Source organism: Microtus oregoni, unplaced genomic scaffold (assembly GCF_018167655.1).
Source record: "Microtus oregoni isolate MIOR12 unplaced genomic scaffold, Mior012 000000F_ref0000247, whole genome shotgun sequence".
Taxonomy (NCBI): Eukaryota; Metazoa; Chordata; class Mammalia; order Rodentia; family Cricetidae; genus Microtus; species Microtus oregoni.
In genome coordinates this window covers 49166731-49188712 of record NW_024543059.1, presented here as the reverse complement: position 1 = coordinate 49188712, position 21982 = coordinate 49166731, and the positions used below count along the sequence as shown (strand labels likewise).

Here is a 21982-nt window from a genome sequence, read left to right as displayed (position 1 = left end):
GCAAAGAGGTATTGGGCAGAGGGGGCACCAAAGGAAGCATGGGACTGAAGTCAGCTAATGGACTATAATGGCATGCTCACACAGTTCCTTTCTGTTCAACCTACTTCTCGTTCTCCTTGGGAAGAATCCAGGTCTGTGGAAAACAGCCAAAACACTGCTATGGAAACACCAAGTCCAAATAATGTGTAAGCATCCAAAGTGCTGAAAGCCACTTCTGTTACCCTCCATCAGCTGAGGGGTGGAGAGGATTCCCAGAGCTACAGGCACTTCCGGGGGGATTAGATGGCATACAAAAAAGCCCTGGCTAAGGACTCGGTTCCTTGTCTTACAGCTGCTACCACTACTCTCTAATCTTCACTGGGAGAAAAATGTCTATCCAGTAAGTATCTCTAAGAGACCTTCTGTCATGAATTAGTGGTAGGAAATGGAGTATTTCAGGATGTTCAAGAGAGATAATATTAGGTAACAGCTTTCCTAAGTCCCTTGGGCCTGGCTGGAGTTACTTCTCCCTCCACTGACTGAATATGCAAAGTTTAAATGGTGGTGAGAGATCTGTATGAATTGCAATGCGCTTGGAAGGCAGTTGTGAACACTGAGATGAGTTTTATGTCTTGTCTTGTCGTTTCCTAGCTGTATGTCTTTGGCAAATTACATATACTTTTAAGCCTAAACTAATTAATTCTTAAAGGTTTTCAACTTCAGAAGTAATATATTAAGACTACTTACCCTACTGTAGTTTTTAGAGACTTAAATGTTCAAGTATAATATAAAATTCTTTTTATAAAGTGTCTAATAATAAGTAATTGATAAACAGTAATTAAAATTAAGAGGTCTAGACAGGGCTGAAATTTAAGAAGTTATAAAACAGAAGCAAAGATAAGACAAAAGAAATAGGCACACACAAAACATTACAGAACCTGAATCTCTTGATCTAATTTTTGAAAGAGCTATAGCTCTTGAGGATTGGTAGAGACATGAGATGATAGGAAAAGCAAATAGCACAGTATGGTGAATAATAAAGGGTGGTGCATCTGACCCTGAGTGCTGAACTCATTCTGTGTGAATGAATGAGTTCATGAGAAGGTCAGAGATGCCTCAACTTGTGTGTCTCTAGGACAGGGTAGTTCTTGAGAACTTTGTGGGTATCACAATTCAGGAAGAGAAGTGAACACAGCAGGACTAGTTGATATGCCTTCAGGGGCAAGAAAAACTGCAGAAAGTAGGTTTAGGACCATATGGCCACGGTTAGGAAAAGTGAGGATATTCTCTTTGACATGAAAGGAAAGTCCTAAGCAGCATCTTATAAAACCCTAAGTAGACTGGGCTGCAGCCAAACTGGAAGGAGTCCTTAAAGTATCTTTCTCCAAGTACAATATCATGTACCTCCTAGAACTTTTTGAGAATAAACTAGGCTTCTTTATCAATACCCCCACACTTTAGAATTGAACATCCTGCTGCTGGTTACAAGAAGTTATTTGAAACTGTGGAGGAACTGTCCTCACCACTAACAGCTCATGTTACAGGTGAGTCTCATTGTTATTGCCTTGTTTGTTGTTTATTCTAAATTAGGGTTTTACTGTATTGCCTAGGTTCATGTAAAAAAAAAAAAAAACATGACACTCTCTTGCTTTAGCCTCTGAGTACTGAATTTGGGACACTACAGTTTGACTCTGATGAAAGCTTTCATTTTTGTCAAGATCATTTGTCTCAATAGGATGCTCACTCAAGTTTCCCAGTACTAGTTATATTTCCACAATACAGGGAAGGGATTATGGGACTCATTTGTTTTGTCTTCTTCTAAAATATTTTACTAAATAAAAATACATCAAATAAACCTGAATCCAAGTCTAGTGTAACTAGTGAGTTTTTATAAGCCCAAAACTTATTAATTCATGAAAAAAATCCATGAGGCAGATGAGACAGTTCTTGCCACCAAACTTGACAAGCCTGAGTTTGGCTCCCAAAACCCACATCTAGGAAACCAACTACAAGTTGTATTTTGACCTCCCATGTGTTTTGGCACAGCCCATATGTATATAAACAGAGCAAATGATTTAAAAAAATTGAAAGGATCTGAGCCTAAAAGAAAAATAAAGAGTAAGATGAAAACAAACAGATTTAAGACATCCAAAACTTTGAGAATTGCTTCTGATGCTGTTTTTTGGAACCTCGGGTATTAATATTAAGAATTTATTTCCTCTCCTTTACCTCCACTTAGCTTTCTCAGTGTGGATATATGTTATTGAACGGAAATGCCTTGACAATAAAGGCTATACCTTTGTCCTCTTCAATATTACATTGCCTGTTCAATGTCCTCCATACAGAAAATGTCTTATGAGTGTCTGTCCAGAAAGGTCTTAAATGCGAGCCTAGTGACAAGAGTCTGAGAGTTTTGCATTGAAAGTTTGTGGTGTTATGCCTGTTACATCAGAAGCACTTGCAGATGATAGTATTCTTATAATACTACTATTTAACCATCTGTGGTTCCTATCAGCAGCTTAAATATTTTTGGATGGACCTCAGTTCCTTCACTTTATTTTTTCATTATTATTTTACTTACTTATTTTACATACCAACCAGTTTCCCCTACCTTCTCTCCTCCCATTCCCTCTCCCCACCTCCCTTCTACAACCCCTCATCCACTCCTCCTTGTCTCCATTCAGAAGGGGTAAGGCCTCCCAAAGCATGGCATATCAAGCTGAGGCAGGACCAAACCCTTCCCCGTTGCATCAAGGCTGGGTAAGGCATTGTACCATAGGTAATGGTTCCAAAGAGTCAGGTCCATCAGGGACAGGTCCTGGACCCAAGGCTAGGGGCCCCACAAAAGACCAAGCTACACAACTGTCACCCATATGCAGAGAGTCTAGGTCAGTTCCATGCAGTGTCCCTAGCTGTCGGTCCAGAGTCTGTGAGCTCCCACAAGCTCCAGACATCTGTCTTTGTGTGTTTCCCCATCATGATCTTGACACCCCACCCTTGCTCATATAATCCCTTCCTCTATTCAACTGGACTTCTGAAACTCAGCCCAGTGCTTGGCTGTGGATCTCTGCATCTGGTTCTATCAGTTACTGGATGAAGGCTCCTGTTTATCTTTCTGGGTCTGGGTTATCTCACTGAAGATGGTTTTTTCTAGCTCCATTCATTTGCCTGCAAACTTCATGATGCCATTATTCCCCCATCCCACTGAGTAACAAATATTCCATTGTGTAGATACCACACTTTTTTTATCCATGCCTCAGTTGAGGAACATGTATGTTATATGGCTCAGCCATTAAAGGCTAAGCTCACACCAAAAAATTCCTTCACTTTATAAAGATCAACATTTATTTTGTGTGGATATTGTGAAGACTAAGAGGCAATTTAAGTGGATTGACTAACCCTGTATTAGACACCAAGTAGACAATAGACAGCAATCACTGTTACCATTATCAACTCTGTCCGAAGACTCCATGTGACTCATCCAGGCCTTGTTGGGTGTAATAGGATGCTATACGAAATGTCAGTGCTTAGGCAAATCTTTCTTTTTGTCCTGTTCTATAAAAGTCAACACTTCTCAGCTAGATGGTAGTGCTAACAATCTAGCCCTAGTATCAAACACCAAGAATATGCTTTCAGTCAAAGCAAACATTGTTTTCTAAATTTTTGTTTGTTTGTTTTTTAAAACAGGATTTCTCTGTGTAACAGTCCTAGCTATCCTGGAACTAGCTCTTGGGAACCAGGTTGGCCTCGAAATAACAGAGATTTGCCTACCTCTGTCTCCAAGTACTAGGATTAAAGGCATGCACCACCACCACCATCCAGCCTCTAATTTGTATCTAATGTCTGGTAGGCTATTAATCTTGATTTGTAGGCTGTAATACATTTGTTTGAAAAATAAAGATGGGGTAAGAATTAAGCAAACATGTTGTATTTTTCTGGAGGTAGGAGGACAGACCAAGCCTTGCCACGGAAGATGGAAGTCCCCAGTGAAATCCTGGGTGCCCCTCAATTTTCAAATAAACAAAGGCTTTTAGAGAGTATCCTACCCTAACACCTAGCTTTGTACCTTCTCTGCCACAGAGAATGGATTTCAACAAACATGTTGATTTACACCCAAGAGAACTAAGAGTTTTAGATTTTAAAAACTCAGCATTTCTGTGGCTTAATTTAAAAGGTTTTTCTATGTGGGCATAGTGGTGTAAAACTTTAATCTCAGTCTTCAGGACACAGAGGCAGATGCAAATTGCCTGCAGTTTGAGGGCAATTTGGTCTATAAACTGTGTATAGACCATCAAAGGTGCCTCAGTGAAACCTTGACTCAAAATTTAAAAAAAAAAAGTTTTTCTATATCAACATACCTAATTAAAGTATTTTGATCCATGCTCCTAAAATCCCTCTACTTTTCAATCCACCAAATTGCGTAAGAAAACCTGATGCCCTATCCAAAGGTAAGCTGACAAATGGACAGGCATCTAGGGAATCTAGTGAGTGTTACCACATGCTCTCTCATTTCGCTGCAGGAAGAATTCCCCTCTGGCTCTCTGGCAGTCTCCTTCGATGTGGGCCAGGGCTCTTTGAAGTTGGATCTGAGCCCTTCTATCACCTGTTTGATGGACAAGCCCTTTTACACAAGTTTGACTTTAAGGAGGGCCTCGTCACATACCATAGGAGGTAAATCAGCACTGTTATAGGACTGTCCTCACCATAGTAGATTCTATTTCAGTTTTCTTCTTGTGTGAACATTCATCTTCCTGAACACTGAGCAGACCTCCAAACTCATTTATTTCTTATTTCTTCATGCTCTATGAAGGTTCGTATAACAGCAGGTCACCTAAGAATGCTAAAATGGAATAACTAGGGTGAAGAGCTCAGAGCCAAACATGGCTGTTTTCAAATCCTGAATCCACCAGGCACTGCTTGTCTTCACTGATGACTTATGGAAGGAAATTGGCCTCTAATTCTTTCATTTGTCATCTGTAAAATGCAAGAAATGAATCTACTCAACACTCATGACTACATGAGTACTAAGAATGCAGTATTAAGAAAAGCTGCTATTAATTAGACTACTATTAATCTTGTTTCCTTTCATTTATATCATCAGAAAGATCTGAGAAGGTGGCTGGTGAGATAACTCTAAGGTAAACTTTGCATGCCACTGAGCTTGATCACCTGAGTTCAATTCTTGCATGGCAGTAGAAAACTGACTCCAGCAAGTTGTCCTCTGAACTCTATATGCATTCTGTGGCACATTGTGGACATGTACACCACACACACAAACAAGTGTTTAAAATTTTTTTTAGGAACTGGGAAAAAGAAAGGGTGATACAAAGGAGGGAAGGGTCAAATATGTCACAGAAACACCAGAGATAGATGGACCGGTACAGAGAAGAAACATACAGAGGGAGAGGAGACACACAGAGAAAGAGAGACATAAAGTGTTTTTTTCCTTTGGTTTTTTGAAACATGGTTTCTCAAGATAAACTTCTTTTTATTTTAACAAGAGTTATTTACTAAAGGGCTAAAGCAAAGACTCAGTAGCTGCTCTGCCAAAGGATCCAGGATTCAATTCTCACACCATGGCTGCTGCAGTTCACAACTGTCTGATACTCAAAACCAAGAAATACTAATGACCTCTCTGGCTTCTGTGGTCAACAAGCACACATGTAGAACACATATATTCATTCAAGCCAAATTCAATGCACATGATAATATTAGTAATAAAATTTTTAATAAAAAGATCAAAAATAAATAAATAGTTATTGCTAAAGTCAGCATTCTAAGAATCCCCCGCATCAACACAGTCAATACCCTGATTCCTATTTGAATGTTCAAGCTTTTAGTGGTATGATCACTATGAATTTCAAGTGTCTTGAAGAGACGTCAAAGGAAGAGTAAGGGGAAACTGGAAATAGGATATGAAATGTGACAAAAGAGAAATAGCATCTGCCAAGCATAAATTTTTCTAGGAAAGCAAATTTGGAATTTAGACAAAGTTTTCATATATCCTCTAATATATACTTTCATATACAATCCTCTTCATAAACACACAAAATCAGAATTTACTTTTCCCTCCATGTGATAAACCTTAGACAGCATTTGCCAGGTAGTCTGGGAAATAGCTCAGCAGATCTATTATCTGCTATTTATCTGTGGGAGATATAAAATTCAATAATAACTAAGTTTTAAAGTATACAATGAATTCTGAAATTAAGAAACACAAGGTCAAAGGGATAATGAAAAGAATATAACCCAGCACGTTGTATCCTATAATGTGATGAGTTGTGTGTGTGAAGAACCCATGTGTCATAGTTTGTTTTCTATTTCTGTAATAAAAATCATGGCCAAAAGTAATAAAAGAAATAAATCGGAAAGGATTAATTTCATCTTACACTTTACAGTTTATCAATACAGAAACCAAGTCAGGAAGGAATGAGGAAATGGAGGGACCATGGAGAAATACTGCCTACTGGTTTGCATGTTTCTCTCTTTCTCTCTCTCTCTCTCTCTCTCTCTCTCTCTCTCTCTCTCTTCTTTCTTTCTAAATATGTCTTTGGAAATTTTAGCTCATGTGTATGTTTGACTATTTGTGCTACATTCATTCATTGTCTGCAGAAGCCAGAAGAGGGTGCCAGATCCTCTGAGAATGAAATTACAGACAGTTATAAGCCATCACACAAGTTTTGGGTTTTGAATCCAAGTCCTCTGGAAGAGTAGCCAATGATTTTAATGGCTGAACCATCATTCCAGCCTTCAGCCTGCTTTCTTATACCACCTGCTCAGTTATGGTGCCACCCACTGTGAACTGGAATCTCTCATGTCAATCATTAATTTAAAACTGAATGCCCCATGGATTTATATAGGAAATCTGGAGGATTGGAGGAATGTGGAGGCATCTTCTGAACTAAAGTTCCCTTCCCCCCCCCCCACACATTGATGAAAACTACTGATCACACTGTGTATGATATAAGACATTCACTTTGTCTAACTTTGACCACTGTTTCAATCACATATGTCAATCATTTAACTTTTGGCACCACAGTTTCCCTATCAACCACAGATAATTTTAGAAGACTCAATTTAAGCTCTTTCCTTTTATGGTCATTCCAATAAAAGGAGTTGATGATTCTCTCCATTCTTTTTGAGTTCCTGATTCCAATTTGATGAAAACATATTAAGTGACTCTCAGCTTCACCTGTCCTGCATGAATGTATCCTTTCTCCATTTTTCCATGTCCTCCAGATTCATCCGCACTGATGCCTATGTCCGGGCAATGACCGAGAAGAGGATTGTCATAACAGAATTTGGCACCTGTGCTTTCCCAGATCCCTGCAAGAATATATTTTCCAGGTTAATAAAACCAAGCTGCACTTTATATCAACCTTTTTTGTTCATGAAACCTAAAATTTAATAAACTAGAAAATCATTTGCTTCTGCAGGTTTTTTTCTTACTTTCGAGGAGTGGAGATTACTGACAATGCCCTTGTAAATATATACCCAGTGGGAGAAGATTACTATGCCTGTACAGAGACCAACTTTATCACAAAAGTTAACCCAGAGACCTTGGAGACAATTAAACAGGTAGGACATTGTGCTCAGAGACTATTGCTCAAGTACATAAAGTTGAGAACTTAGATTTAAAACATTAGGATAAATTCAAAAGAAAGAACATGAGACAGATTAATTTTCAACTTCTTCCTGGTCACCAACTGCTAGATATGTAACATATGAATGGTGATATTTCTTTCTTTTTTGTTTTTGTTTTTGTTTGTTTTGAGAGAGGGTTTATTTCTGGTTTTGAAGCCTGCCTTGGAACTCACCTGGTAGACCAGGTTGGCCTTGAAATCGTAAAGATCTACCTGTCTCTGCCTCCTGAGTGCAGGGATTAAAGGTGTGCACCACCACGCCTGGCTAAAATTTCTTTCTTAACCTATGATATTTTAAATACATACATTTAAAACAACTAACATTCATTCGTGACACAAATGCTCTCTGAGACCTTTCCATATATCAAAACTTTTGTAAGATACAGGGATATATCAATGAGTAGCACAGCACTGTCTTTGACCCATAAGATATAAACAGCAGTATTCAAAAATTAGCTATTAATGTTGAAAACCTGCCATTGGTAGTTCTAAACAACTACGTTGCACCAATTTGTCCCTTGTAGATACATACCTCTTTTTATAAATAAAGCTGTATTTTAAATCAAATAGCATTAACCAAAATATTAGAAAATGACATATTTTACTGATGACTTATACAATATTCTTTAGTATTTCTTAAAATAGACACACAGTCTCAACCAGTATGTATTAACACATTTTTCAAGGTTTTGTTCTTGTCTTTAGTAAGCTTAACCTCTAGATGAAAAAATCAAAGAAGAACCCAATAGCAGGATTCAGAATGTAGTGAATCTTTTAAGAAAATATAAACCTAAGGAAAGAAAATACAAAAGTGTGTCTCAAGGAACTTGTTTAGGGTAGAGAATACAAGTAGCTTCAGTGAATTTGTTCAGAGAGCATTTAGAGTGAGGGTTGCATTATCAAAGACACAGAGATGGAGAAATAAGGGACCTTTTTTCATAAACTAAAAATAATATTTTTAGACTAGATGTGCAGCAGTTCTCTGTGGAAGCTTTGGGCAGAAGATGACTCTTAACTGAAGGACTGTCCCACATGCTACAGAGGCTTGATGGTCCTGATCTTGTCCACTAAATACCAGAAATGTCCTTGATCACTATGCGATTCAAAAATGGTTCAGATATTTTAAATTAGAGGTCAATCTTTAAACTGAAACTAGTCATCTAGAAGTGTAAGTAGTTTCAAAGGGAGCAATGGTACACAATTGCATAAATCTGAAAGCTTAAATAATTGGCTAGAAATTTGAAAGAAACTGTTTTCCTGATGGAAAGTTACTGAAAGTCTTTGCTCATAGAAACTATATAAGCATTTATACTTTAAGGTGTTTACTTAGAAATGGGAGTACAAAGGAGATAGGGCTATCTAGGAGATCAATCATGGAATTCAGGACTATAAATAACATTAATGTGATGTTAGGAAGGAGCTTGGATATTATGGCATTAGTTTATTGACCTCAACCTCAATAATATACCCAGTGCCCCTTTTCATATAGTTTATAACTGAAGCTGAAGGACCCCCAACATCCGTGTTTTATTCCACAGGTTGATCTTTGCAACTATGTCTCAGTCAATGGCGCCACTGCTCATCCACATATTGAAAGTGATGGAACTGTTTACAATATTGGCAATTGCTTTGGGAAAAATTTTTCAGTTGCCTACAACATTATTAAGATCCCTCCACTGCAAGCAAGTGAGTCTGTTATCAAAAGTGCTGGAAATAGAGGATATAGATTATAGTATCAGAATTATTCTCAGGCTTGGTAAGACTTCTCTTATTCCTATCCTACCAGATAACTAATGTCCAGAGGCAAGACAATAAACAATGATGACTTCAAAATCCAGAAATCAAGGGGCTAAGTTCTATTCTACAATGTTTCAAGACCTAGTGCATGTATATTTAAATATTATTTAAATTTATATTTAGCAAACATTTATTGAGAACTTATTCATATGCCAAGCAAAATATTGAGTTCCTATTTGGGTAGACTGAGAAATTTTGGAATGAGGACCTTGCCATGATTTAAAAAGTCATTTATATTGTTTTCTCATGCATGAACTTTAGCATGCATAGTATTTATTGAACAGAACTTCATATTGGACAGAACTGTTGATATCACTCATCCATGCTGTACTTTTAAGGAACTTTACAATACTATGAGGGAGTTTTGTCTACACTAAAGCACTGCTTTACTTCCCTGGGCTTAAACCTGACTTCCACTTTTTCTAAGATGTGACTCTATAGTACTCTTCCCTGTGTGTTTTTTCAAATTTGCTGCTGTTTGGATTTTCCTAGATTAGGGCATCTTCACAATGATGGGAACTCAGCAGAACATGGACAGAACTGAGAAATGAGATGAGCCTGTTAAAGAAGAGCAGTTTGGTGCTTCCAGGGTGGGGGTAGCTGCCCCTCCCTGAAAGAGACTGACACTGTTTCTGACTGTAAATGAAAGGCTGAAGGAAAAGAGCCTATTAAAGGGAGGCTATCAGGGCCAGAAAAAAAGAGGGAGGCCTGGAGAAGGGAACCGCTAAGAGCCTATAAAATCTCAGAGTGGAGTTGGACTCTGGAGTTTCTCCTATGTCCTCAACAGGAGCAGTTTATTAAACACCAGTTTGGGGTGTTTGTTCTTTAATGTCCATCTATAACTCACTTTCATTCCATCAGATTCCCTAAGGTCTGTACCTGTTACTAGCTGTACAGAACCCTCAGCTGCCACTTTCTTGTCTTCTGTCTGAATTCTTTAGCTGATAGCATGTTAATGACTCCCTTCTATGCAACTGTCATTTCACGTTCCTGAGTGAGGCTTCTTTCTAAGATGTACAAATTTTTGTTCTTACCCTATAAGGTGCTTAGCAGAACCATTAGGTAACTATCACTCACCCAAGAACCCCTTAATAACACGAAATTCCACTAAGATATCCCAGTGACTAAGGAGATGAAAACAAGTTCTGAAAAAAAAAATTGAAAATACACCTGGAAATTCATCTTTTGCTTGTATAAACTGTTTAAAATGCTTTATATGAAGGAAAAGAAGATGAGGAGGAGGATTTTTATGATAATTATGATGATCAAAAGCCTTTAAAACCGCTTTATTTCAGACAAGGACGATCCAATAAACAAGTCAGAGATCATTGTGCAGTTCCCCTGCAGTGATCGGTTCAAACCATCTTACGTACACAGGTAATTTGAAGAAAAGCTCACATGTAAAGATCTCATTTGTCTACCTGATCAAGACAGTTCCTTGTAGAAAAAAACAGTTTAAAACGAATTGATTTCGTGTAAACATTATAGACCTGAATAACTAAATATATCATGTGTAGACCTATTTCTTAGTAACCAAGAACTAGCCTGCCCATTCACAAACACATTTGTCTTTCTGAACAGTTTTGGTCTGACTCCCAACTATATCGTTTTTGTGGAGACTCCAGTCAAAATTAATCTTTTCAAGTTCCTCTCTTCATGGAGTCTTTGGGGAGCCAACTACATGGATTGTTTTGAGTCCAATGAAAGCATGGGGGTATGTCTGATTCATTTATTTGTTTGTTAAGTTGTGATACTGAGAAAAGTACTTTATATTTTTTTTCCTTTATAAATTTATCAAAACATTTTCCTACCTTTCCAGGTTTGGCTTCATGTTGCTGACAAAAAAAGAAGAAAATACCTCAATAATAAATACAGGACCTCTCCTTTCAATCTTTTTCATCATATCAATACTTATGAAGACAATGGGTTTCTGATTGTGGACCTCTGCTGCTGGAAAGGGTAAGAAAATATGTTGGATAAATGTCCCATCTCCAATTTCTTCTGGAAACAAAGAGCTTGAATAGAGGTGGGGGTCCTTATTCCTTATTGTGAATATATAAAAGAGAAATGGTATAAAATAGTAAAAAGTGTAATTAATAGTAATCAGAGAGTTTAGAAAATCAGAAATAGACTGGCCATCAGAACTATAGTTAATAACGAAAACTAACTGGATCTGAAGCAGACCTGAAAATAGAAGATTCTGAGACTCTAAAAGTAACTTTAAATTTCGTAAGTTCTGTAAGGTTCCTTGAATCTTCCCTCGTTCTGAATAAGAGAAGTGCACAAGCTGTTCTCTGGCTAGTCATTAAAAATACATTGATTCCTAAGGACACAGAGTGGAAGCAGTGAAGCAGAACAAAGAATATATAAAACTGCTGTTATGGCAACATATCCATGAGGCAGACTCTTTATTTTCCCCTCAATGAGTAGCAAGAGGAAATGGTTATGAGATTCTTTTTGTCAATAGCAGTCTTGGTTGTGGCCTAAAGAACTAGCCATGTGTGCTTTCAAAGTCATGAATCATCTCTAAAATTGTTTTTAATTGGTTAGGTGTAATGGTGCATGCTTTAAATGCCAGTGTTTGAGAGGAAGAGGCAGGAAGTTCTTAAGTTCAAGGCCAGCCCGTGCTACATTAGACCCTGCTTCAAAACAAAACAAATTATTTGTAATTGTGTTCATGCTTGAATTCTTGTTTTCACAGGTTTGAATTTGTTTATAATTACTTATATTTAGCCAATTTACGTGAGAACTGGGAAGAAGTGAAAAGAAATGCCATGAAGGCTCCTCAGCCTGAAGTCAGGAGATATGTACTTCCTTTGACAATTGACAAGGTTACTTCCTTACAATTGTGATTCATCTCTCTTGGAAACTGTCATGTCTATTCATAATCTTGACATTTCAGATCTTGAAGGAGCTTTAAAAATACTAACTAAATCTCTCATTTTACAAAATGAGGAAACTAAAACTGAAAAAAAATGCTATGATTTAGAAAAGATAATTTCCACAGAAGTCAAATGAGATGTAGTTTTCTTGATTCTAATTCCATGGCTTTTTCAATCACAAAATCCCTTTGAAAGCATATTTAGTGACTATGGATCCAGTGACTCCTAGCATCCTTTGGCAGTTGTATAAATTTTCTAAATAATTTTAAATTATGGTGAAATAAAAGATCAGAGAGAGTTCTTGCAAGGACTCGGTTAATTTACAAAGGAAATTTGGTATTCTATAAATCTGAAGATGACATTAGACAACAAAAATAACCAATAATATTATTGATTATTATGGAGGTATTCAGAATATCCCTCTGGAGGTTTGGTAAATGAAATAAATTCAGTAGGCATACTAGCAAGAGAAATAGCATTAAAATTTGTTAATATATAAATAAGAAACTTTAAAAAAACATGAAACTGAAAGTTGAGTCTTAAATACTCTCTTGATAAAGTAAAAGAAAGTTGTGATCCATGAACACTATAGAGAAGGGGTGATTTTCAGAAAAAAAAAATAACCTAGAGAGCAGACAGTCTCTGAAACAAATGTCCTCTGGGATGCAGACATGTTTTCTTCTTCAATGTGAGTTTAATCTTCCTTTGGAAATGAAAAGTTTGAAGGTAACTATGAGACTCTACTTAAGTATACTAGGTGACTTGTAGGAAAGTCCACTCTGAACCTGCTGTTACTCATCTATGAAATACTGTAGGAATCAGTGGGTCTATACTACTATTAAGAAAGTGTGCTTTAAAGAAACTTAGTGCTGAAAGAATGGCAAACTTAGAATCAGAAAACACAGTTCTCATGAATGTCTGAAGAACTGGTTTTCTGAACCACCACACAACCATATCTTTATTTCTACATGTTGGTCTCTCTCTTCAGTATTTCAGAATAATACCAACAACATCCATAACTTTTAGTGAGATAGAAATACAAGTCAAAATCAAGAAAAATATGATTTTTCTCATGTAAACAAATGAACACATAACATACTCTCTTTGTCTGTGTGCTTACCTATTTGGACAAAGATACTAAGGCAATTACATTGAACAAAAGACTTAAATCAGGTAAAGCAAAGCAAATGCAGCTAAGAAGGTGATTGTCTTTCCTTTAAGCATATCGGCAAACTGCGAAAGAATGATAGTTGGGTGAAATTGGGCTCTGCAGATAGGGAAAAAAAGACTTCTGTAAAGGCAAAGAGTTCCAAAAATAAAAATGCAAATAGAATTTAACAAAGATGCATAACAGAGTCCCTGGGATGCCGCATGGTGAGCAGAGAAGATGCTGGAAAGATGAACTGGAGAGAGACTATACAAGGGCTTTCTTTATCGGACTCTGGATAGCATATAATTGGTAAGGACTCACTGAGGAAGTTTGTGTGTAGGGTGTATTATGACATGGTTCCCTCTAGCACAGTGGCATGAGGAACAGATTGAGTAGTTGACAGTTTTAATCTAAAATTCCTTTTAGAATATAAATGATCCTTTACAATTTCAATTCACTCCATTCTCTAGCTGTACCTTTCATTTTTTTTTTTTTTTTGGTTTTTGGAGACAGGGTTTCTCTGTGGCTTTGGAGCCTGTCCTGGAACTAGCTCTGTAGACCAGGCTGGTCTCGAACTCACAGAGATCCACCTGCCCCTGCCTCCCGAGTGCTGGGATTAAAGGCGTGCGCCACCACCGCCCGGCCTAACTTTCATATTTTAATATTACATGCCCTACTTATATAAATTTCCTTCCATTGAACATATCACTTGCTATCCTTTATTACCCTGAAAATTTCACTTTTCATTTTCACTCAATTTATCTGTCATGGTCAATGATTTTTGTACATCTTTGTAGATAAACATTTCCTTACCTGTTTATCAGACTTGTCAAAAATCACATCATAAGTCAATTAGATTATCTATCCTCTCTATATTTATACCTCTTCATCTAAATTTAAGTGCTGCAAACACACAGTCATGCTAATTGCCTCAGCTTTAAATGTCTGACCACAAATCTTACTATTTCATTTCCTAACTTCACATATTGTCTTACATTCATAGTTAAATATTCCACCTCCTCTCCTCACTTTTATACTTTCCACACCACTTTCATGTATAATATTGATGCTTTCTCTTTATCTGAAACATTGAAGTAATCAGAAAAGAATCACATCACCTGCCAGCTTCTGTACCTATATCCTGAATATCTATCTTTCTAATCAGAGCTAATCTTTCTCTTCCTTGCAGTTGACGCATCACTCCAGCAATTCTCCCCCTTCCTCCCTCCATCTCAGGACATCCTTCTCTACTATTTTAATGTGCCATAATTAATAAGCATAATATCCTCACTAGGACCTCTCAACATATTTTGCCTCAGTAAACTACCACTACACCTTTCTTTTCTGGTAGGCCCTATCACTCAGCCTTTGCTCCCATGCTGTCTTCTAGTATCTCCACTGCTTAAACATATCATTTTAAAATGCCCTTCATAACATCTCTCCGGGTTTATGAATCTCAAGGTTCAGGTTATCAACCACCACCTCCACTTTTCCTTTAATATTCAGAAACAAAACCTGAATTTTTTTATCTCCCGCACCCACCAAAAAGTACACTCACCTGTAACAATTTCAAGCATTCTGGGACAATTATCAATCTTTAATTGCTTAGATTAGATACCATGGTGCAGGGTTACTGCCTCTCTCACTTTCAAACTCCATTCACCAGGAAACTGTCAACTCCCATCTACCTTGTCTCAATGTTACCAGCCTAGCTAGAATCATTTTCTCTAGATTGGAGTTCTATAAAACAAACTGGTTTTGCTGAGTCCAATCTTTCATTACTATCCACATTCACAAAAAAAAAAATACCCAAGTATAGACTTAACAAAGCAATCAGAGGTATTTCTTTAAGAATAAATCACAGTGTGTTCCTTATCTACACAAACCCTCTGTAGCTTCCCCTCATTTATCCACAGTGAGAGCCCAGGTCCTCACTATAACCCATGTGCCTTACACGATCTACACCTACTAGCTCCCCACAAACTCTCCTAAATACCACCACACATCCCTAGTGCTTCTGGAACATATTCATCATATTTTCCCCAAGATTTGGACAGTTTTTGTTTTGTCTTGGGGGATTGTTTTGTTTTGTTGTTTTCTCCCTGCTTGAATGCATTGCAGGTTTCCTCATCTAAGAGTTTTGTATCAAATGCCACTTTTACAAAGAGGCCTACTCAGATCACCTATTAAAACTTCAACCCACAAATCCTTCACACATTGAGTCCCTCTTTTATTTTTTGTTCCTACAATTGTGCTATACTGTATACTTTACTAAGTATATTTGTTACTCTCCAAATAGAACATAAGCTTCACTGCCTCTGTGAAATTCCCCTCAATACCTAGAAGAAAGTGAAAATTTTATCCAGAAGTATTTTCCACTGTTTACATGCAATCATCAAAAAAGTTATGTGCATGTTTATGCATACTACTACATGCATATGTGAAGAAATAAATGTCTTTTTTTTAATTTGACAGTTTGACTACATGTCATTTTCATATATCCTAGCTAGAAGGTAGTAACTGCCTTGAGCAGTTGACATATTTTTTGTTCTTCAAAACATCTTCTGACCAAGCAGATGGTTTAAGACTAGGGTAGAGGCACATCCTAGCTCTGTTCCTTAGCCATGGTGCTTCATCTGAGGTACAATTTTCTCATGTGTGAAATGGGGGAAAGACAGGACTTACCTGCTGTGAAGGCCAAATGTATATGGTCCATGCCAAATGCATTGCACAGTGTCAGGCATCTAAATAAAAACTGCTGATACTGTTCACTAACATTGTCATGGTGAAGTAGCAGTGTTCTGCATTCATATTGGTGATAAAAGGAGATGTCAGAGGCTAATTGGCCGTTGTTCCAGTCCCCTTTGATAGTGCATGGTTGATGTGATTGTGATAGTTCTGTGTATAATGTCATCACTTCCCTATTGCCTTTCTTTACTATTGTTTTTTCCTTCATGTTCTCAGTACCATTTTCCTTTTCACTCAATTTGGCTTTACCATTGTACATGTAGGTTCTTTTTTATTTATATTAAAATATTTTATTAGTTTAATACACTTAATTAAATTAGAAAAAGGACTTCTCTTTATTTTTTTATTTATTTATTAAAAATTTCCACCTCCTCCCCTCCTCCCATTTCCCTCCCATCCCCTCCACTCCCTCTCCTCTTCCCTCTCCAGTCCTAGGAGCAGTCAGGGTTTCCTGCCCTGTGGGAAGTCTAAGGTCCTCCCCCCTCCATCCAGGTCTAGGAAGGTGAGCATCCAAACAGACTAGGCTCCCACAAGACCAGTCCATGCAGTAGAATCAAAACTCAGTGCCATTGTCCTTGGCTTTTCAGTCAGCCCTCATTGTCAGCCATATTCAGAGAGTTCAGTTTGATCACATGCTCCATCAGTTCCAGTCCAACTGGCCTTGGTGAGCTCCCATTAGATCAGTCCCATTGTCTCAGTGGGTAGACACACCCCTCGCGGTCCTGACTTCCTTGCTCATGTTCTCCCTCCTTCTGCTCCTCATTTGGACCATGGGAGAGTTACACGTAGGTTCTTTTCAGTCAATTCTGGACTGACCTCTCATTAATTATTCTTTTCCCCACTGCATGGAGCTCTGTCACTTTTCCTAAACTTTTTGAGTCTTCAAAAACTTTGAATAGGTAGAAGCAGGAAAACCATCTCCATGCTTCCAGGCTGTGTCTTTAGCCCCACAGTCTGGCTTTCTCTGTTTGGGTCCCAGTCTTACCATGGTTCAAAACTTCTGCTTCTCACTGTCATCAGGACAATCTTCCAGTCATACCTGCTTTCTCACAAGTACCTAGCATGCTGATTAATTCTATACCACTTTTACTCCCTGAAATGTCCTTATTTCTTCCTGAGTTTTAAAGTCCTGTTCTTGTTTTAATCTGAAGTCAAACTTCAATTTCAGACTGTTCTTAGGCCTTGTATTTTGACTCCTTAAAACAGACAGAAAGTTTCCTACACACACTTGACATGGACATACTCACTGTCTTATGTTCTGAGCCCATTGTAATGCCCTGTTCTTTCTACCCACAAGCAAGTGCTACATATATTCTCCTTTATCCTACAGCATTACAAAAGCCCTGGATCTCTGGGCAATGGTGGCACATTCCTTTAATGCCAGTACTTGGGAGGCAGAGGTAGGAGGATCTCTGTAAGTATGAGGCCAGTCTGGTCTACAGAGCAAGTTCCTGGACAGGCTCTAAAGCTACACAGAGAAACTCAGTCTCAGAAAACAATCAAAAAGTCCCAGATTATAATACTTTTATGTGTTTCCCCAAATTCTACATTCACATGCCACATGGGCCATTTCAGCCCTTCTTATAACTCTCTCCCCAAACCTAATATATATATATATATATATATATATATATATATATATATATATGATGCTCAATTAATACTTAGGAAGTAACCAATTTTTGGTCAATTGCATTTGTAGCAGAGAAATTGTAGACAATTGGAGAATCCTTAAATATCCCTTTTCTTCCTAGCACCTAGTGTGGTGCCTAGCACACACAAGTAAGTAAATGGTTAAGAAACCTATTTGCCTCACTGATTTGCTACATAGAAGAAGAATGAAGTTTCAGGACAGGAAAGTGCCACATGCTGCTACCTTTTCTGAAGTATAAAATAATTATCTAGAATTTTAAACTAATTAATATGGCTGTCACATTCAAGTAGAGGTTGACATTATCTCTAAACAATGTGTTTCCAGTGAATCACTTATAACCTGCCAATATGCCATCTGAGAGACTTTCTAGTCTGATACAGTAGCCAGCCTCCTAGTCTGCTTTTTGTTTTGTTGTTCCTCCCTGTACGGTGATCTCTGAAAAGAGGAGGTGAAATTTGAGAAGTCCGCATTTACAGATGCTTGGATTTCCTTCCCTGATCACTGAGGTCTCTATTATCTTCTTCCTAAGGCTAACACAGGCAAGAATTTGGTCACACTTGCCCATACAACTGCCACAGCCATTCTGTGCAGCGATGAGACCATCTGGCTGGAACCTGAGGTTCTCTTTTCAGGGCCCCGTCAAGGTAAGCTGATCTAAAGAAAACATTACAAAACAAAGATGTCCTACTTGAAGAGACTGAGTTTTCCTATGTCTGTGTTTTGTTTTGAAGCCTTTGAATTTCCCCAAATAAATTATCGGAAATATGGGGGGAAACCTTATACCTATGCATATGGACTTGGGCTGAATCACTTTGTTCCAGACAAGGTAATGAAGCACCTTAGTAACACCCAATAGAACTTTGAGTCATGTGCTAGTCAACTAAAGCCGCTCATAAACTAACCAATTGCTTTTTCTTGGGCACAAGCAGCTCTGTAAGCTGAATGTCAAAACTAAAGAAATCTGGATATGGCAAGAGCCGGATTCTTACCCATCTGAACCCATCTTTGTTTGTCATCCAGATGCATTGGAAGAAGATGATGGTAATGAAAGCAACACACGTCTGAACTTCCCTTTGTGGTGAAACTCTGCGTGTTTGATATTAGGAAAGGGGTTAGGCTGATTATTCCCTAATTTTCAAAACTGATTCTTAAACTGTGAATTGTACAACACTCAAGAATTGAAATTTCATCTGTGGTCAGGTCTTATTGATTGCTAATAGTAAAAAACAAATAAGCAAACAAAAACAACCACAGCAAAACACGTTTTGCATCATACTGGAACTCTGAATGGAGAGGGTGAGAAAACAGTGTGGCAGCCATAATTCTAGGTATTTGCTTTTCCTGACCAAAATATATTTCTGACAAAGTAGTAGAGTTATAGAAGACAAATAGAATATTCCAGCAGATCAATAAACGCATAGCTCTAGAACTCTATTGGTTTTGTTTGTTTCTTTGTTTTAGTAAGTTTGGGCCAAGAAAGAATTCAGAGCCTCAGTATATACTGAGCAACTGTAATACATACCCACAAGTCTCAGTTAAGCATTAATGCTAGAGAACATGGAGAGCTAGGTCAGTGACTCAGAACCTTGACTGCTCTTGTGAAAATTGGGGGCAACTCCAATTGCCTACATTATAGATGACAACCAGATATAATTCGGGTTTTCCAGTATCCTCTTCTGGCCTCTATGAGCACCATCCATATAGATAGGTCCACAGACATTTATGCAGGTAAAACACTCATACACATGAAAATAAGATAACTTTTAAAATTAATGCAAATACAGGGAAATATATCATACTCTACAAGATTAATATATTAAAATATGAAAAAGTATAGAAGAATGAAATAATTATGGGGTCATTTTCTGGTAAATAGTTTGTACATTCATACTGCTCATTCTAAAGTATAAAAGGTATGCTTTTATTTTGTCTGGAAGAAGTAAACTTACATATAGGTCTTGAAAATTATGACTAAAACACACCCTTTTGCTTTAAAATTTTAAAGCATGCACTTTGTCATAACTTTTTGTAGTAAATAGAACAAAGACTATAGTATTATGTTACAGATAAAAACATAGATCCATTAACTTAGTCAACATTGGTGAGTTTCTACTTTGATCTAATAATTGTAGTAAGATGCTGTGGTTGCAGCTGTAAGAGAAAAAGACAAGATCATTCCCTTTCTGGAGTGGTCCTAGTCTAAGAAGGAACAGTTTAGAGAACTCTTTCAAGTGGTCACACAGCCAGGTAATTGAAGAGCCAGAACAAGCTAAGTCACATAGTTTTCTATATTTGATAATGTAATACCACCTTACTATCTACATAATTTTAATGACAGATAATCTTAAGACCTGATTTCAAAATTTCAAAACTGCCTTAATTAACAGGTGTGGTTCTGAGCGTGGTGGTGAGTCCGGGAGCAGGACAAAAACCTGCATACCTCCTGATTCTGAATGCCAAAGACTTCAGTGAAGTTGCCAGGGCTGAAGTGGAAACTAACATCCCTGTTACCTTCCATGGACTGTTCAAAAGATCATGAACATATTCCGGGTCAGCAAAAATGACTGTGTGGGTAAAGTCACTTCTTGCCAGTCTAAAAATCTGGGTTCAATCTCTTGAGTCTACATAGTGAAATGACAGAACTTATTCCTGAAATCTGTCCTTTGACCTCTACACACACACACACACACACACACACACACACACACACACACCATGGCATGTACATTTCCATATGCAATAAATAAATGTAAATTTTAATTAAAAAATAAAAACATCAACATGTTCTAGCAAGACATGTTTCTAATGACAAAACCAAGGTCAACTAGCTCGCAATCTATCATCAAATTCTGCTCTAGCTTGAGATCTATCGTGGTTTTAAGTTAAAAGTATATATGATTTTTCAGTGCTTTTCAGAAATTACTTAGTTAAGCAAGTATTTCTTTAAAAATTAATTGCTTATTTATAAGATGATACATTTTCTGTGAGATAGACATAAACTGAAAAATTATTTGAAGCATTTAGTAATCAGATAAGAAAAATGTAAGCTTTTAAAGCTGCCTATTCTATATAACAGTTGCCTTTAGAACACTATCTGCCTACATATTTCACATTATTGTCTAATTTTTAAGAATCAAAATCTTGTATACTTGATTTGTATGTAGCATTGCTCAGTCAAGGAAGAGAAAGTATACTTACTGTCAAAGTAAACATTTTTCTTAGAACTGGGAATGTCATTCAGAACTACATAGCAATTATTGTGTGTGTGTGTGTGTGTGTGTGTGTAATTGCTAAAGAATTTTTAAACTCATCAACTTTAACTTTCTTATTCTATAAGTTAATACTTTATTTTATTCTATTTAATGTAATCAATATTTATATCTGATTTTTCAATCAGAAAACCTGTGTACAACTGACTGAGGACCCCATCAAATAATGTCTCAAAAATTTAGTTAACTATTAAAGGCTTATGTCATTAATAAAAGTGTATATAATAGTGTATTAAGGTTCTCTGAAGAAACAAATTTAATAGAATTAACCAATATATAATGGAAAAGTAAGGGAAATTAACACATAGACTAAATGAATTAAAGAAATTTTCTTTTAAGGAAAAACTATCTACTTGAGAGACTGAGAGAACCATGACCTTTCTAGCAAAAAATAAATCTGTTTTAAGGAGAAAAAAATTCAGTTGAGTTAGTTTAACTCTACATGATAATAGCAGTCATATTTAAAATAACATCTTCTTATAGATAAGGTCTTTTTTTCTGTTTTGAGTATTTTATATTCACCTTAGGCAATAGGGAAAAGACAATAAAACATCTGATGATCAAGAGGTTATTTGATGGCTGAGTGTAAGCCTTTAATACTATCACTTGGGAAGCTGAGGTAAATGGATCACAAATTGAAGTAAAACCTAGCATACATAGTGAATTTAAGGGCAATTGGCCTATATAGCAAGACCCTATATTAAAAGAGAGAGGTGGGAGAGAAAGAAAATAAGAAAGGAAGGAAGGTAGGAAGGTAGGAAGAAAGGAAGGAAGGAGTAATTAGTAACTGTAAACAATCTTGACAAAATCTCTTGGACTACATTATAAAGTAGAAAATGCAAACAGACATCAGAGAGAAT

The 21982-nt window shown here is 37.1% G+C and overlaps 1 protein-coding gene across 1 annotated transcript; it reads left to right on the top strand.

The window, feature by feature from the left end:
* The first annotated feature begins 300 nt into the window (after nt 1-300).
* Rpe65 (retinoid isomerohydrolase RPE65) lies at nt 301-20392 on the top strand. Its single transcript, XM_041655906.1, has 14 exons — nt 301-379; nt 1441-1523; nt 4500-4650; nt 7219-7326; nt 7416-7557; nt 9161-9308; nt 10715-10796; nt 11001-11133; nt 11239-11378; nt 12121-12250; nt 18383-18497; nt 18585-18679; nt 18783-18894; nt 20241-20392. Exons 1-14 carry the CDS (start codon nt 369-371, stop codon nt 20390-20392), a joined length of 1602 nt encoding a protein of 533 aa, XP_041511840.1. The 5' UTR covers nt 301-368.
* The last annotated feature ends 1590 nt before the right edge of the window (nt 20393-21982 follow it).

Coding starts and splice junctions, on each gene's coding strand:
- Rpe65 (XM_041655906.1), top strand. Junction 1,524..4,499: donor ACTAACAGCTCATGTTACAG/GTGAGTCTCATT, acceptor ATTTCGCTGCAG/GAAGAATTCCCCTCTGGCTC. Junction 11,134..11,238: donor AGTCCAATGAAAGCATGGGG/GTATGTCTGATT, acceptor CTACCTTTCCAG/GTTTGGCTTCATGTTGCTGA.